The following is a 19177-nucleotide window of genomic DNA, read 5'->3' on the forward strand; positions in this document are numbered from 1 at the left end:
GAAAAATAAGAATGCCAGAACTCAGAAGGGCACTACATAACACACGGATAAAAAATTTGGAAGTGTCATGGTTGCAATGTTGGCCAACAAAGACCTGCTGTTGCCACAAGCATTCGTGCTATTTACATGTCCCGAATTCCCGCCACAGCAAGTGAAAAGCGCAACATTTAACTGTATTTAATAAACACACTAAATAAATTTGACTACTGCCAGCGTCGGCTACACATACACGTGCAGCCTCGCTAGATGCCGAACACTACTGGAATCGACACCTAGCGCGATCTCGAAGTAGGATTCCCTACTCAACAAAAATACCTTCCACGTTTTCTACGATTAAAGAAGTGAGGGGTAAATTCGGTGCAGCAATGATTGTCATCGAGGCTTAAATTGGGCGAAATTTAGCAATAACATGTAACTTAGCGCTGTCGGGTTTTTCTATAGAATGGACGAAGCAAAAAGATGCAACACAAAGCTACAGTAATCGATGACAAACGCTGTGGCAACCACTGCAGCACGACGACTGTAGAAATATATAGAAAGGAAGGACTCACCGTCAAGCCTATGGCAGAGGCGTCAACTTCTGAGAACATGTCCAACCCTTTCAAGTGTTCAATTAAATCCCGCCCCGTCCACGGCTCGTCGAAAGCGACGGCGACATTTCTGTCGCCGTATGTAACGAGGCACTTCGATTGCATGGGGCGACAGCGGCGCAAGACAAAGAATCGTTTTTAAGCCAGCCGCGGCACATGCACTCGCTCAAAAATTCATGGCCCCGCTACGCACGTGCCTCCTCGTTGCAGTTGATGTTGATGGCGCAGCGGCGGCCGATGGATGGATGGATTGATATGGCTGTACCCTTTAGATCGGGCGGTGGCTGACGCCACCTAGCCGGAATACTTAGTGAACCACAAACTAGAGTTATCTTTTTTTTTTCCTTTAAATAGTGAAGTTAAGGTCTGGTACTTTACAGTGACAGCGACGTCACACGGCCATAATTTTTTTAAAGTATGTTTTAGTTTAAAAATAAACAGACAGTTTCTTATTCCAACCGTTCCAACCATAATGCTGTCTAAGGTGCCTTGAAGTGTTACTATTTGACAACCGTGCTATTTGACCAACCTTCTCGTAACGCGTTTTGCTATGGCGCCTGCACACATTGAATTTGGCATGATCATGGGCACGCTGTACCACAGTATTAAATACAAATCAGAAGCCGTAGCAGTAGTGCTAATACGACTGCTGATTGAATTATGGTCCCTGGCAGTATATTCTAGGGGCCACAATTCACTAATAGATCTACTGATTTTTTGAAATTTCCGCCGATTCAGTGTACTGCTGTTCGGTCTTTTTTTTTTACAAAAATGAAAGGAACTTCCACTTTTTTTACTAAGTATTAATTAAGACATTAATGTGTTACTACCAGTCAAACAAGAAATTTCTTTCATGGTAAAATTCTCAAGCTAAGCGCTACTTTTGATTGACGAGTCATACACCTTCATACAGTAATTATTACAGGAAGCTGCTCTATGTTATGAGCAAATATCGGGAAGTAATGAGACAGCGATATGAACGCACACCACACCCAAAATCCACGGAACCACAAACAACAAATCTGGCTCTCGGGCAAGTATCGTCTCTGGAATAAAAGAAATGCGTGCCACTAACCCCATCGAGTAGCATGTTGTATGAGCCAATTTCTCCTCGGCGACAAAGCAAGGCACGCTCTATCACTGTAGTGATTTGAGCAGTCTGGTCTTGCTGATCGAGATATTTATCTTATCGCTGCCTAGCTCCTTGTCCTCTCTGAAAGCTTCAGCTAGCCGCTGGCTCTGAAGCCTAAAATATTGCACCTGAGTCCACAGAGAGATCAGGAACTTCAGCTAGGAAGACCTATATGCTTTCTAACTGGTTATTAAAGCTGTTATTTGCAAAGATACAGGACGACATTATCCAATGGACGCTATTTGCTATGGCCTGTGATTTTGACCTTGCGCACATGACACATATATGACTTCCACCACATCACAGATTTAACATGCAGCAGTCAGTGCTAAGCCGAATAAACATAACACGAGGATCAACACAAGTGCTTTTAGTGTGTTGTTTGGTGTAGCCGCATCTGAAACTGAACTGCGCATGTGGTGCATTATTCTTCTTCACATTATTCGGCACACTATTCTTCTTCACGACACCTGTCTTCCAATTTCGTTCACGAAAGCTTAATGGAGCTCATCTTCCTAAATGCGAAACATTTCTTTGCCAACTGCAGGCACTTCAAAACGTTTCTATCTATCGATCGATCGTACGTCTGAATGTTCTCGCGGCCCCAAGCTGTTTAAGGATGTACTTGCTTGGGCGAGTTGGTAGCTATTTACTAGTTGTTACGTTATTGCGCACCGCTTATGACGAACACTTGGAGTCAATGACTAGACGGACACAAGCGCAATAACACGGTATTTTACGCGGTGCACAATAACGTAGTAACGCCTGTTTAACTTGGTATGGAGCAAAATTGGTATGAAAGGATAAGAGAGAACATGAGAGCGTGAAAATGCTGTCCCGTACGTACGTGGTCAAACTTGTGCGCGCCACAGGTGATAGTTTATATCTACCCCGGATACGGCAAGGACAGACATCGTAAACTGACATCGACAGCGTTTACCCGATGAATATAAAAAGTAAATGTCAGGGTCCCAGCAGGAATTGCACCCTGTCACAGAGCCACGTACGCCATGTCTTGAAAATGCTCTGGAAAAAGACACGATGCAGGTGTAGTGCTGGGGCAACATCAGTTCTGTGTGGTTGTAGTGCTAGTTATCTAATTTCATAAAAATTCAATAAACATTATTTGTGTACTCCTAGGGTACGTCTATGTTACAGGCGCCATGTCGCGTTAACGTCAATTGTGGTTCCAGTGTTCACTCTGTTTTTATAGCAATGCAAGAAACATTACATTAGCGTTACGTACGTATGATATCCGCATCATCGCACCGTGAGGTGCACTTCGTTTCAATAATGCTGACGTCTGCGATCTATAAGTGCTGACGTACTCTCGGAATGTAATAACATAAATTACTCAGTGTAATGAGAAGTAGACGCCAGTGTAATGGACATTCCTGGTCTGCCTACGATATGTGTCCACAGCTACTCGTAACGCTTGCCTCACCCCCCTCCCAACCCCAAAACAGTTGCTGGCCGGCTGCATGCGAGTACAAGGCTGTAGGTATCCCTTGTTTATATATCCTGCTCACGTACGGCTCATGTCGGGGACATTTCCTTTACTATTTGTTAAAAAGTGCAGTTTTATAAAAATGACCTTTATAGGCGCTGAATTTGGCATTCCTAAAGCGAGAGCAAATAGCGGAATAAAGAGATCTACTCATTTTTCGAAGACATATTCTAGCAGTGTATAGGTGTTCTGTGTTCTAGCCACTTTTTTTTTTTTTTTAAATGTGTCGTGGCAACACTGAGCCACCTTACCCATCCTTACCCGTGTTCACTGCCCGCGTGTGTCCAGGCGTTGTTCACGACGACTACAGCGTTCGTTTGGTTCCTTCATCCGTGCTGCAGCAAAAAGACAGCTTCTTTATTCTGCTTTCAGTGGCGTGTTTCTCCTGACTCGTATTTTCCATGTGCCGGATGTCTACTATGATGAACTTATTCACGTTCTCGCCTGCTAATCTTACGAACACCTAGGACGTGTGGCTTTCCAGCGAGCAATGTTCTGGTGATTTGTGGTTAGAACTATGAATGCAAAGTACTGTCCGAGATGCCCGTTTTTCTCTTACCAGCTGGTAAGAGTGATAACGCACATAGGGTTAGAGCACAGCGGAGAGCCGAACTTCAGCGTGATATGCGGCATCGAAGGCTGCGCCAACACGTACACGAACTTCTCCTCCTACAGATCACACCTGTATCGTCACCACTCAGCCGTGCTTGAAGAAAATGGCAGCAATTGCCATCAGCGGTCGCTCGAGCGCCCAAGGGATCGACGGAGCACTGAACTGCCGTCAAGCGAACAGCTTCGGCACGAAATGGACAGTGCGGATATGCACAGTGCTGAAATGAACGGCGCCGAACTGCCAATCTTTCGCGGCGGTTATTCGCATAGGAAAACTCCTGTGAGGAATTTGCAATCACAGCAGACTGCAGCTCCACGTGACCACTTTCAGCGCTTTCTGGAAAAAGTTAAATCCACCATATGGGATTTCTTTTTTTCCATCACTACAAAACACAGCTTGCCACATGCTGCAGCTGTGAAGATATTTGCCCAACTGAAGGAGGTGTTCGAGCTTGTGCTTAAGGCTTATGGTAATGAATTTATGAATGCAATGGAGACATCAGTGATGGGTCCTGAATTGCAAAATCTTCTTGGCTGTTCATTTCTGCCTGACCTGTTCAATGGGATTGAGAGTAAATGGAAACGAGACAATTATGTGAAGGAAAATTTCCCTTTTGTACCAGCTGAAGAGCATTATGTCGGTGAGGATGCAAACTATCATTACGTCCCATTGCCAAAGCTTCTCACTGTACTTTGCCAGCTCCCGGACATTGCAGCCCATTTAAAATCACCTGTAAATATTGAGAGGCATGAAACCTCTGTGTACAGAGATCACACAGATGGCCTGGTGTTCAAGGAACACATGCAATCTATCATTCCCGAGGGCAGCACACACACAATTATTCTTCTATTTTACACAGATGAAATAGAAGTTGTAAATCCCCTCGGAGCTAAACGAGGAAAGCACAAGATCCTGGCAGTGTACTGTAGTTTGGTGAACATTCATGCCAGGTATAGGTCACAGATTGACAATATTTATCTGGTCATGCTTGTGCGCTACGCATATGTGAAGACTCATGGTCTAGGCCCTATACTACAGCCACTGCTGGATGACCTGAAGGCAATGCACAAGGAGGGCCTCGTATTAAGTGTGCAAGGGCGTGAAGTTAATGCCAGAGTTATTGTGCTTGCATTTTGTGGTGACAATCTGTCCCTGAACCGCCTTGGCGGGTTTTCCTGCTGTTTCAGCAATGGGCGAGTTTGTCGATTCTGCATGATATCCTCAAAGCAGCTAGCACAAAAAACGCATGAAGACATGTGTCAAGCACGCACATTAGGTAGGCATGAATTGCACCTTGCAGCTGTAGCTGTGAACACAGCCAACAGACGTCTGTATGGTGTCAATGAGGCCTCTCCCCTGCTCCAGCTTCCCTATTTTGATGTGACTCGGCAGTTGCCTCCAGACCTAATGCATGACATATTGGAAGGTGGTGCAGAATCCGTGCTTCGGCAAGTTTTAAGATCGCTCTTATCTAGTAGGTTGCTATCCAAGCAGGATCTGGATTTGGTGTGGGCATTCAAGTACGGGAAGAACGACACAAAAAACAAGCCTCCTGCAATCAATATGTCGTTTCTGAACAGTAATGCTGTATTGGCAGGAACGGCATCCAGCAAATGGTGTTTGATGAGATTTTTACCACTCATCCTTGGAACGAGGATCCCAGAAGGCAATGAAGATTGGGAGCTCCTGTTGAAGTTTCGCGAGATCATTGATATAATTTTTGCAGCTGAAATCTCATCGGCCCGCCTTGCATACTTGGACGTGCTTGTGCAAAGCTTCTTGGTTGATTTTTCAGCCAGGTATGGCCCTGGAGCACTCATCCCCAAGCTGCATTATATGGTTCACTATGCTCGATTTGTGCGTGAGCTTGGCCCACTCAAGAACTTTTGGTCGATGAGATTTGAGGCTAAACACCAAAGCTTCAAAAAAATGGCTGCAACTATCAAGAACTACAGAAACTTGACACATACTCTGGCCGAAAGGCACCAGATGAAACAGAGCTGTCATCTGAAAAACTTTGAGCTATACCAGGAACTAGAAGCCTCAGGAAGCAGGCCTGTTAAATGGAGCACACTGCCAACATGTGCCAAAGAAGTTTTGTCGAAGACAGTGCATGAAGTACAAAATGCAATGGTCGACCGACGCACGTACCATGCTGGGAGTGTTTTAGTTCGGAGAACAGAGGAGGGACCACAGTTCTATGAGATTGAGCGACTACTTGTGGCGAGAGGAGTGCTCTACACACTCACGAGAACACTGGTGGTTGAGTGCTTCGACAGGCACAGGTTTTGCTATTGCGTTCGAAGAGCAGATGAGCAGGAACTTCAAGAAGCTAGTGAGAGATATGAGCCATACCTGCTGGACCTCTATGGGACAGGTGAACTGGTCCCCAAGTGGGAAACTTGGTAGACAACTTGTGCATTGTTTGACAGTATTGTATGAACTATTCAGTGGAGTGATTCATTTCTAGATTTTTTTTCTTAAACTCATAAGGGAATGTATGAAAATAGAGTCCTATGTTTAAAGACGAATATCGGGAAGAAATCATTTTTGTTGTACAGTATTGGGAGCAAGGATATACCATGGCGCCACCATGCAGATGCATTCCTATGATGTACGTGGTTGGATTGCTCCGCCAGCCTTCTCGCGCGCAGCCCGTAGCCCCTTTTGCGTCTCTTTTTTTTTGTTATTCTTGTCGTACTTCACTCAACGAAATCATAGAAATGCTGCCGTAGCTTCTTTACTGACTGTGCAAAGTGCTAAATAACTGCTCTGGAAAAGTTTTACACTTCTCATAATGCCTCACTGCCGGCGTCGTCTGGCCGAGCTCTCTGTTTTTGTAAAAGGTAGAGACTCATTCCATGTCGAATTGAAGCATCAAATGGGTATTCACGCGTGCTTGTGACAAAGAGTTATTTTTGCTGAAAGAAGTGTGCGCAATTACACTTTTTCATTCGTTGTAGGTTTGCATCTAAAGACGTACCGCGGTTGACACGACAAGCATGCGCAAATTTTCATTTTTGCTTAGCACACATATCCTTACGAAGCTCAGCGCAAATGGATTCCCCGCTTTGTGGGAAGCAGCACAGGATTATTACAGCCGCAACCTTTCTGTTATGATATCGGGCAAACGTGCGAGTCACATGCACATGCATGCCTCATTCAGAGTTGTAAATATGCAGGTAAAATTTCACACGAGGAGAAGTTTCTCTGCGGCACGATCCTAATATTTATTGTGAAAATTTTGTACGGTTGTTAGACGGTGCGCATTTGATCCCCATTGAGCCACACATGAGTGAAAACAATGAATGATTGCCAGTTCCACAGCTTCTACGAAGAGGTAAATCGTGATAAAAAAAGAAAAAGCAATCCCGACCGGGTTTGATAAGCGCAGCGAACAGACTGCGCGCCAGTTGTATTATTTTGTGCCCTTGAAAGGACATTCTGCGAGGTACATCTTTTGTACCGTGATCTAAATGGCAATTTCATGTTTCGGTAAAAATGCCAGTGTCCAGTTTCTTTCCAACTTCATTCATAAGCTGTGTGACATTTCACGGTAGCTATTAGAAGATGAATCAGTTTTCGAAGCTGGCCACGTTTCCGCCTGTAGATCAAAACAACATTGAGAAGTGGCCGTGAGCCCATTTTGCAGACTCAAAGAACCATGTGAGCTGAAGTCGCGGACGGCAGGGGCATAGACAGAAACTTTTTCTGGAGGGGGCACCACCTTGATAGAGTTGGGAGGTGGGGGGGGGGAGGCAGATGTGGTTGTCTGTTATTTCGTGCGCTTTTTGCCATGGAAAAATTTCAGGGGAAGAGGTGGGGGGGGGGGGGGCACAGACTTGGTGTGCCACTCCATGGCTACACCACTGGCAGACAGAAACCTGTGTGCTTGAGTACACACATGGGGCAGACACCCGGGGAGGAGAGGGGAGTGGGGGTGGCGCAGACTGTGGTAGAAGTTACCTTGGCGAGAAAAGCAGCTTTAGCAGACTGGAGCGGCACATGTATGATGCAAGAACGAAGGTTTCGTCGAACGTGCTGGCCGAACACGCAGAAGCAACTGGCCACGAAATAGACCGGAATAGGTTAAATTAGCAAAAATTAAGGGAAAGAACTGAACTTCCGGGCTTTATCTTCACTCTCTGACAATTCAGACGACGGCGCACATTCTTAAATGTAATGACAAAGACTTCTGCCACATCTACGTACGTGCGTCGTGAGAAAGAGAACAACCTTATTTAAAACGCCTAGGCTCCCTCCACACAGGGAGGACGAGCTTTCATCGCGACGCGGCCTTTACGACGTCATATTTTAAAATATGCATAATCGGTCTGTTTGCACATTCATTTTTTTATTGAACGAGGCTCCCGTGTGGTAATTGAAACGTTCTGCTTTCATGTGAACAATCGTGGTCGGTGCTTATTTTAACCCCATAGGCTTGAATTAACAACCACAACAAATAGAAAGAGAGAGGTGACAGTGTTATTGTCAGCGGCCGCGACGGTGTCATCGTGTACGTAGCACGCTGCAGCACACCGCCGATAACTTTTGCTTCAAACTTTCCAGATTGTGTAGTCTGTAGAAGTTCGCATACATCAAGTGAGAGCAAAACAACGCTGTTCAAAAGTGAAAACAACGCATCCAACCACCAGCTTTCCTTCGCCAGAGCGAGGCGAGATCACGTGATCCAACTCTGCATGCTACCGCGATTGCAGGGCTCGCGCCTCCAGTGGTGGGCCTCACCCCAAATACATCTTGTCACAAGAAATGGGCAACATATAACCACTTGAACAATGCATTAATGCCAGACTGCATGGTTGCTGAGTGAATCAGTGAACTTTCCTGTTTATGTTGTGAAGTGCACCTTTGCGACATAAAAGTTGTGCTGTAATTCACCTTAAAGGGACCGACAACAGGCCAGAATGTGCGTTTAGATCATAGGAAAAATGAAAAGGCCGTGAAATATACTGACCGATTCCAGCATTCTTTTCATGTTGTGACTAGGATTTATATTTTAAATCGTGCTTAAATGTAAGAAACACCATCTTTTTGTGCAGCCTAGCAGAATAACCTTGAAGCTGGAATATGGACTACGAAGTCAATCATTTTGCTGTACATAGTCTTGACACCATCATGTATGCCAGTTAGCAAAATTAAAATACGTGTATTAATATCTAGCCCTGCTCAATTCTGCGCTGAAATAGACTAGTACTGCTGAATGGGCGAGTTGATGCATGATAAATTAATATTGCGCTGACACTGTCGTCTGTATCTGTTTTTTTCCCCTTCTTGACTGCATAGCATCTTCACGCTCAAACTGAGCTGCGCTAAAGCAATATGAATTCTGCGCTGCGACATGAAAGAAGTTGCATGGTGAGTGAGAAGCGGCACTGCCATCGTGGCTGCCAGTGGACTAAGTCGAGTCGTGTGCATGTGCGTCAACCGCACACATGCTCATTTAACCACTGCGCTCTAACATGAACTGTTCTTGCGCTCACTGTTTGCAGCATATAGGTACACGACTTCATATTCATTACAGATAGAACAATTCTGAATTATGAATGTTTCGCGGTGCTTTCTTCTTTACCATTACATGATTAGACTCACCGGCTGGCAAGCTTTCCGTAGCGCTAATGAAAACAGGCACCTAGAAAATAGGCTGTCGCTCCCTTTAATATAAAAATTTCAAATGGAAAACAGCAAAGAAATCCAGAAAACACCCAAGACTTGTCAGGCACAATGACTTTACTCTGGCGTGAATTATGCGTTTAAGGGCCCCTAAACCACCTCAATATTTTTTCAAACTTTTCAAGTAAACATGCGCACCGTCTGCAGAATGCCGTCACGTTCAACGATGCCACACATGGCAGTGCTACAAGCTGCCGGCGTGCCACAAATTTCAAGAAACAATCACTCCTTTTTAGGCCTTTCTGGTTCCCATGTGATGTCAGGAAATTGAATATATTGCTGCAACACAAATCATACAGCGATTAGTCAAACAAAAACCCACTGCGTACTTCCGATTAGTCTGCAAGCAGCTGTCTGTGCTGCTTGTTGTTCGTTGTGTTGCCCGTGAAAGCCACTTCCCAGCCATCCCAGCAGTACCCGTTCTCCGCGTCTGTACCAGCCACACACAGACCTCATGTGCACCAGCATGCCATGCGAGATCAGGAGGGTCACTCGAAGAGAGGGAAAGCAAAGCAGCTTTTGGAGAGGATACCTATTCGGGTAGTGAAGAGAAAAGTGAGAGGAGCGATCGCCATACTTCATTAATTAAACACGTCTAACTCCGTTATTATGGCACCATTTCAGAAAATTCTCACGGCTTGTTGAACACTCGTGCACAACTTCCTCACAACTGAATTTCAACCTCTGTGCGGTTAAGGGCCCTTTGATGTGCATTTTGTACATTTGCTTGGTGATTAATAATTAATGTAATACATAATGGTGTTTATGTAAAAGTGTTTATTGTGCTTGTACATTTCTTCATTATGGGAATAGGTGGCTTTGTTGTTATACCTGATGACCTTTCCTGGAACAATACCTCTAATGCTATTGAAAAATGTACTGTTCTTTTAACAGCTAAGCCTGTCCACCTGTCTTATGAACCTACGCATAAAAAAAACCGTGAAAAGACCCATAGCGACAATATGTCTCTGATTTGCATTGTTCAAGTTGTCTGAGCACATCATAGACGACAGTTTTCGTGTACAGATTACAAGGCTGGTTGCAGCAGGCCTCTCTTCAGTGGTTTTAACCAGTGTGTCTCAATTTCTCCTCCAAGAACTTTAAGGATGCAGGAGGCAGTATGAGTGTACATAAAAAGAGGCCATTGGTTCTGCCTTACACACACAAGATTGCCCACAATTTGGAAAAGGTTACAAAAAGGCATGACGTTCCAGTCGTTTTCTCGGCACCCAACAGGCTCTCGAAACTTCGTGCCCACGTTTCTTCGCAAAAAGCCAAGCTTTCATGAGAAATGAAGCATGCCCAGCTGCGTTGCTTGGTGGGCATTGTTCATGAAATTTCGTTGAGCTGTGGCAAGGCATACGTAAGTCGAACCGGACCCTGCGTTTATGATCACCTAAAAGAGCATAATTATATAGACCAAGAATGGCGTAGGTTCACACCTGCCATTCCATTGTGCTTTGTGTGGCTGCATGCCACTGTTCGGAGAAGTTTGTGTGGTAGAAAGAAGTAGGGAAACCTTAGCATGCATGTGGAGGACTAGACGTTTCACTTACAGAAGAAGGGGGATGATGCATCAGTATCCCTCCAATCTCTTTGTTTTAAAATGAATGGCTACAATTATATGGTGCTGTGTGATAGCTATTTGTGCTCTGTGATAGTGTACTTGCACTGCACCCTCTTTTTGTGGGCATATCTATAAATATATAAATTTAGTAGTAGTTTAGAAAATAAATTAGTTGAAACTCTGCTGCCCTATCTCATTGCTCTCAATCAATCGTATCCCATTTTTTTTCACCTTGCCTCAGGTGACGCTTTAGAATGCTAAGTTAAAGCAACTTCATGTAGTAGTATATAAAATGGTTTGCTGTTATGAGCGTGCATATCGTCTAGGCTAGAAATTGCTTGTATTCCTCCATAAGATTCGAAGTCGAAAAAATGAATCGAACAGTAATGAAGCAGTACAAACAAACCTAAGTCAACCAATTATTCAGACAACTAGAATACTGTACATGTAATAAGACTGCAAAATCCTATGTTAGAAGTGTGTGAAAAAACGCTCACAAATGCTGGTTTTTCTGAATTGCACAAAGATAAGGTGTCATCACCACGGATCAGCAAAATTTTGAGCAGACTCGCTCATATTGGTCCAGGTGAGTAATATTGTGGTGAGTTTGATGGTAAGTGAGTGCAGTTTATGAAAATGTTCGTGAGTCAGAGTGAGCCCTAAAGGAAAAATATATTTCTTCAGTGAGCTCCACCTTTTATTGCCCCGCTGTTGTCCCATCATTGCTGTTAATATTATATTGGCTTACTTTTATACTGTAAAATTCTGAACACAAGTGCCCCTCTATTTTTCGTAAAATCTGAAATATGACTCCCCCCTTCTTGCCCTTTTCATTTTCACTGTGGCATTCACTCTTTTTATTCACCCAACGAGGACGAATGAAAAGAATTAATGCATGTGTATTCAATGAAGCATTTAATTAGAAGCATGGGTGTGCATTCTTTATTCTTAGTGGCTCTTCCTTCGCTATCATAAATTTCGATCCATGACCGAGCAAGCCCCCCCTCCCCTGTAATTCTCAGCAGATTTTACTTTATCGTGGGGCTTGTTCGGGATTTTATGGTGGTGTCTATTCACACATGTCTTAGGGAGACCTGCCTCACAAACTTTTTGGGAGGTCCTTGATGAAAATATCTTGCTTGAGTCGCATACTTTGTATTAATGTCCTGTAACCCTAATAACTGATATCTGATGATGTAAAATCAAAATGCATTTCGTAGAGGACGGATTTTGTGAGATGTTGGCATTAAAGCGTATTGACACCATGATTGAAAAAGCTGATTTTACGCTCGTGGACTCATGAGTCTACTCACTCAGGCTCACTCAGACTCGGGTCAAGTGGTGAGTCTGAGTGAGTTCAGCTGAGAAAAATTGTGTGTCTGAGTGAGTTCAATTGACACAAGTTTTAGTGGGTTTGAGTCGAAGTGAGCCCTCAGAGCAGATTACATATATTTGTTGAGCGAGCTCCAGTTTTTTTACCGACCTATGGTCATTAGTGTGCTAAAGGCAAGTCCAAAACCCAGAAATATGTGACCAGCATATCAGCATACATCTGTTGAAATACTTCAACGTTCAAAGCTATGTTTTACTGTAAATAAGTCTAAGCTCCTGCTACTGAGCGCTGTCGAATGGGACGCTTACTTCCATTTATTTCGTTCATGTTGCACAAGAGAAGCATACATCAGATGTTGACCTCCACCAATACTTTGATTTGAGTGAGTTGGTATATACTTAGCTGAGGAAACACAGTGCAGCAAAAGGATGAGGACTAAGGAACACAGTGTACTAGACAAGCGGTGAAATTACAGCGGAACTTTATTGCACCAACTATTCTCTTTTATAGCTTATCATACCATGCCTTTCCAGTCACACCTGCCATGTCAGAAAGCTATCTACATTTTCACGGAAAAACATCACGTGTACTTCTTTAAAACTATGCATGCACAGCTTGCAAGCTTATGTAAAAGGCAGAGAAGTTAAAACAGATGCCACATCAGAAAGCAATCCACATATTCACGTCAAGATGTCACGTGTACCTTTTTAAAACTATATGTGCACAACTCGTGTGCTCATGTGAAAGGCAAAAAAGTGTAATTAGATGCACCAAACTTTAAAGCAATAGCAGAAACCTCCAGGTAAGAAGCGAAGAAAAAATGATGGAAACAAAGGCACAAGAAGTAAAGGTGTAATAAATTATAATGAACTGTAGCAAATGTACAGATAAAAATTGTGAGAGGTCGACAAAAGGGTAAAGACATTTGTGCCTAACAGACACACTGGTGCTGTGTTTCAGATAGTAGAACCACAAAAAGTGTGGTTCTACTTCTTAGAGTAATCAATATATGATTTCAGGGGCATTGGATTATGTCAGGAAATGTGTTTGCAGAACTGAAGTGTACTCTGAAGAAAATTTTGTTAATATGTAGTGGGTTAGCATTGTAAAAAATTCAATAGCACTTTGGTGTTGGGTTTAAAAAAAACTTCATACAACTGAACACTTTGTTTAATTAATGCTCGTGCAAGTAATATTTCACTTGAATTAACAGTTAAAATATATGGCAGTGAGACAGAATTGAGATGAATGCCACATGAATTAAGCATATTGAAGTTTCATTCACACACATAGCAGATATGCTAGTTACAGTTCTTAGAATCTATGAACACACTTTTTTTTGCTTTCACATAATCTGCCTCTAAAAATCTTCTTGCAGCATATATTCGTTTTGGCAGCAAAATAAAATTTAGTGAAATTAAAATAGCTAATGCTGCACATTGCAATATTCTTCACAGAACACTGCGAAAGAGAGAGCTCACAAAATTTGCTTTTTCTGAAGATTAACAATGTACATTGCTGCTCACCATCATAGTTACTACGGTAAACAAAAGCTCTCCACATTGCTTTAAGCATGCTACTCTCCTGCATAAATTAAACAACATATTATCTCTGTAGTGTTTAGACCCTGCTGCTCACTATGAGGTAATATGGTAAAATTCAATAACGTCAGCTGGATGTGAATGTGACAACTACTAGCTTGAGCTAAAGTTACTGTATATTAGTTTTAGTTAATTTAGGCTAGCTTAGTGTAAGGGATGCCCAGTATCATGAGTTGCAGCTTATCTGTGGTTAAGCAAGGTTAGTTTTTATTCTGTGGTTTATTGCTACAATTAGCTAGTCTCATATCTGTGGGAGGTCATTTTAAAAATGTTAGACCAGGGAAGATGTAAATCAATTTGATTAGGCAGCTAGCTCACTATACATAGGTGAATTACTGCAAGTTCAGCTGCATTAGGCCAAGTATAGTGACACATCCACCTAGCTTTATATGGTGCAGGTTGGGTCATCGAATGGCCACAATCTGGTAAAGCTAAGTGGATAATTATTAAATGGCATACAAAGCATCAGAACAGACCCTGAAAATGACCAATATTTGCATTTGCTACATAAAAGAAGTACTCAAGGTTAATGTAATATATGCACAGATCTTGAGTAGTTGACAATAATAAGCTTATGAATGTGGTAATATCACAAGTCATGCATGTGTTCATGATAACTAATAGACAATAATGCCAGGGAAAGTATGGGAGCCAGTTATTATACGAAGCAATTGTAATGTAAATATGAAGAAATCAAAGTGGGCGAAAAGATGACTTGCGGGTGGCAAGTTATCTTTTCACCCACTTATCTTTCTTCATGTCTACATTACAATTACTTCTAACAAAATCCCCCATACTTTCCTTGGCATTATTGTCTGTTAGATCTCATTATTAATGTGTTTAACAAAGAAAACAAGCCCTTAAAATTTACACTTTCTTTAAGTCATGCATGTAGTTACACATCTATACAGGCACTTGTTTATTCGTTCAAATTAAAAATGTAGCCACCTCGTTTTATTTGTTATTACTTTATCTGCTGTCAAAAATGTATGCCTCATGATGTCATGAATTAAGGTGAATATTGACGAAAATGTCCTGTAAAAGATGCAGACTAAGTTATTAGTCTTACATTTCAATTAATTTAGATTGAGCACATCTTTCACCTAATGTGCTGTGAACAAAGCCTATGGTGGCAGAGAAAGGAATGGCAAACAAACATTGTGATTTAGTTATATTTGTAGTAACTAGATGTGTTGTCATGAAATTATACTACAAGCTCAACATTTTTATATTTGTGGGTATATAATATTAGTTATGTATACAATTTAGGAATCCATATGGGATGGATGCCCATAACGCTTGTAAATATTTATAATTTTCTCAAGTACCCACTGGGCCCTTAAATACGTCATTCTGGACTGTCCAAGACTGCCAAAAATACTGCATTAGTAGTGCCCACTGGCTGAAAATGCCATTTCAAGCAGTCTAAGACTGGTAGAGATGGAGGATAAAAGACTGTCATATGCCATTTAGTCACTGAGAAATAACTTGGCAATTCAATTAAAGTAGCACTTTATTTGAATGAAAGTGCATTTACAGTCAGACTGCTAGAAAATTTTCTACTGCATACATCATATGTGCACAAACTGTTCATAGTGGACATAGCTGCACACATTTTGGCATAATGAATGCAAGGCCTAGCAAAAAATTGCTTTTAATTTTGCCACTTGCTAACGCCATGCTCTTTTTCAGCAAAGTTGAGACTTTGCGAAGCTCACTTGGCCTCTTTAATTATTTGTTCCTGACAGTCCCTTACCACTTGAGGCAATTCTGTCAGCCAAGAAGAACTTTGTTTACAGTTTCTCAGATTTTTAGGGATGGAGAATCAAAGAGGCTCACTACGTTTGTGTAGCATGTGTGTGTTACAAATTTGTATGAACACAAAATTTGTATAAACACAAAATATATGTCTATATTAATGGGGAAGGTGGCAGGATGACAGACACATGCGACTGTTCCAGTATTTACGGTAAAAATGAAAAATTTTATGTCATGCACACACTATATATGAAGTCCTTGTGCTGCTCTAATAAACTTTCTGTGGAGTGCAATGACATGTGGTGCCTGTTTATTTTGAGTGAAGTTTTAAGTTAGTGGCTAAGAATATAAAGTAATGCACTCTTATCTCGTTTCTTTAATTCATTACTGCCATTACTGTCAGGTTGCTTACTTGATATGTGGGCTTGCCACTCAACAGAACTAAAAACTGACATTTATTTTCAAAAATAATTTTTCAAATATAATTGGGTGTCTACAACGTTAAATATATGTATTCTCGGGCCTTGGCCAGCATATTAATCAATACGCTCGTAAATTCGTATGCGATTATTAGGTGTTTTTAATGCTGCATATCTAGATAGTCTCTTTATTTACAATTTTTTTATTTTACTTTTATTCCTTTTCTTGTTGAATGCAGCGACAGTTTATTGCTTTTTACTTGATAGAAAGAACCTTTTTTTCTTATGTAAACATAACTACATGATGAAACATTTTTATGTATGCAATCATGCCTATCTTTCAAGTGAATGCGCACAACATGGCTACCGGCAATGACAGGCATTCAAGTTTTGCTCAGGCAAAGGTTTGTGCTCCAGATGGGGGCAGAGCAGCCTCACCAAAGATTTTTTCCTGCCCTGCCATTGCCCCCACAAGAGCCGACAGTGAAAAAATGCGCATGTTCCCTGCCTCCTTGCCAGTATGAGTTGTCCACTTTTCACAAAATTCCTACAATCTCTTTTGAAAGTCCCTTTGCAAGCATTGATAAGCCTTATAGCTTCTATGCTTCTCTGAATCAAGTGGACAGTGAAAAACTGTATAACAAGGATGAAACCCAGCACTTTCATGAAATCGGTAAAATAATTGAACAGGTAACTTCAGCCCTTGACGTGCCTTTCTCATTTCCTGTTAATGTTCTCTTTTCCATATAGTACAATCCAGTCTTGTCTTTAATTCCCTTTGTTCACTTGTACATTGTATATTTGTGCTTATACGTTTGTGTTATTTATTTTACACTGTCATGTTAGATATGCTGAAATAACTAAAGTTCCGGGCACAGTTTTGTAGCTTCACTGGCAATTGATTGGAGGAGTGGTTTCAGATGGGCTTTTTTATTTCAGCTTCTTCAGTGACATTAGGGTGTCCACAAACTAGTGAGTTTATTCAGCAAAGGTAGCAGAATCTACACACATGTGTCCTGCTTACTTGTAGTGATGGAAGTATATTTCACAAAGCTACATTCCAGGTACACATTCTATACTTATAAAAGGTATGGTTATGAATAAACAGAGCCCATGCCTAGTCCCATTCGTGCAATATGTTTCTGCTTTCATAGATTGGATAAGAGCCCTTATATGGCACTTAGAAAAGCATAAAGGCAAATCTGGTTCTCCAAGTAGCACGTGAATTCAGCAGCCCCGGGCAAATAAAGGGTCTCACAGTTTTGAGATCTCAGCTTGCTGAGATATTCAGAAGTTGAGGGCAAGGCTTACAATTTTAATAAGAATCAAGACGCAGCAAGTTGGGCACTTTGGTAATTTACACAGAAATTTGCAGAGCCAAACAAAACTATACAGAAACGACATATTAATGACTACCAATTACCAATTGTTAACAGAAATTTTATTGTAACTACAAATGTGTACATATTATATACATACACACAAAGTTGCATGTGACAAGAACTAAAGGACAACTGCAAAAGGATGTACTTTTGACCAAACTACATGTGCCAACATAACTAGCTAAAGACCAATGAGAAGGTAATTATTTTAGACGTCATGGAGCAATAATGAAGGCCATATGCAACACACATGCCATCTAACAATGTAAAAAGCCTCTACTAGTTCATAAGCTGCTGTCTCCTTTTGCTTCAATAGTACCTTGGCTTTCAGAAGGTACCACAGGCACTCTTGTATTGCCATTGTACCTGGAGGTGTGGATATTGATATTCAGACATGATATAGCTTGCTAGTAACAGCACTGTTTTTATTGATTGCCATGTTTGTTAACCAAATAAGCAAGCTGCAAACCTTACAGCACGATAAATTCAATGAAGGCGTCCATTCAAGTTTTCCTATACTCCCTGAGACGCACGTATAGTGATGATTTTTTTCTGTCTGGCAAGCATGTTGCCTTCCACATGAAAAGAGTTTTTCACATAGCAATAAATAGTCTCGATGAATTTGGTCCGAGCTTTATTATGCATCCTCGCTGTTTGTCCTGCTTTCGCAGCTTCCGCTATCAACAGCAGCACAAATATTGCCCAACTTGTCACATCCAAAAGACAACATTGTGGCCACCTTGTTTCAACTTTCTTCCACCTTGGTGAGACACCGTGCAGATCATGAACATTTATGATATGCTTATCTTTCTTACTTCTACCACCAGTTAATTCCTTGTTTTCTCTAGATTTCTTTTGCTCAAGAGAGCCAATTAAGCAATGTTCAGGATACCTTAACTGTTTTATATTTCCAACTGCCTCATGAAGCTCTTGTCCATCAAATCTGGACATCATTTTTTATAGAAAGCAGTAAAAAAAGAGGGGGCAATGGCATTATTGATAAATTCAGTGTTCTGGGAGATAGTCAAGGATAGATTTAACTAAACTTGGTGAATGCGTCTGACACATGTGCAGCCTTCCATGCCAGATACCGAGGCCTAAAAACCAAATGACAACGTTGCTTTCACTACCATTCCTGACATTATTTCTGTGATCAAAGTGCACACTGTGGTTCACATGGAACAGAATGTACAGCCCCCTTCACATGGAACAGAATGTACAGCCCCCTTTCTTATTAAAGTGATGATCTTGGGTTTGAATCCTATTGACAAGAAAGAAATGAGGACATGGAGATTAGGTATGGAGTTCTGATTTGTGCTATGTTTGCTTGCCTTTGGCTCTTTCTGTGGCTTACTAGAGGCAAATAATTCAAGATGTGTTGTGGAGTGTGTGGATAGTGTCATTGTATATCCAAATAGCCCAAGCTTGTGATGTTAGAAATTAAGGTGATGTTAGAATTAAGGCATTGCTGGGTGAATTGATCCCTCTCATTGGCTGACAAGGAGGGATAAATTGTGGTTGTGCCTGCCCCACTGTCAGGGAGAGGGCACTTATGGGTTACTAAAGCTCGGACTTAATGAGTTA

General features: G+C 41.8%; 1 protein-coding gene across 2 annotated transcripts in view; it reads right to left on the reverse strand.

The window, feature by feature from the left end:
• LOC142803741 (uncharacterized) overlaps positions 1-18267 on the reverse strand; it is a 33191-nt gene extending 14924 nt beyond the window's left edge. The window contains exon 1 of one of the 2 annotated variants that reach the window (XM_075889600.1): positions 552-18267. In XM_075889600.1, the coding sequence (XP_075745715.1) occupies positions 552-695 (144 nt within the window). In that variant the 5' untranslated portion in view covers positions 696-18267. The remainder of the gene's footprint in view (positions 1-551) is intronic. The other variant, XM_075889601.1, reaches the window with a different exon arrangement.
• Between the last annotated feature and the right edge of the window lie 910 nt (positions 18268-19177).

The sequence above is a fragment of the Rhipicephalus microplus genome, chromosome 3 (assembly GCF_043290135.1).
Source record: "Rhipicephalus microplus isolate Deutch F79 chromosome 3, USDA_Rmic, whole genome shotgun sequence".
Lineage (NCBI taxonomy): Eukaryota > Metazoa > Arthropoda > Arachnida > Ixodida > Ixodidae > Rhipicephalus > Rhipicephalus microplus.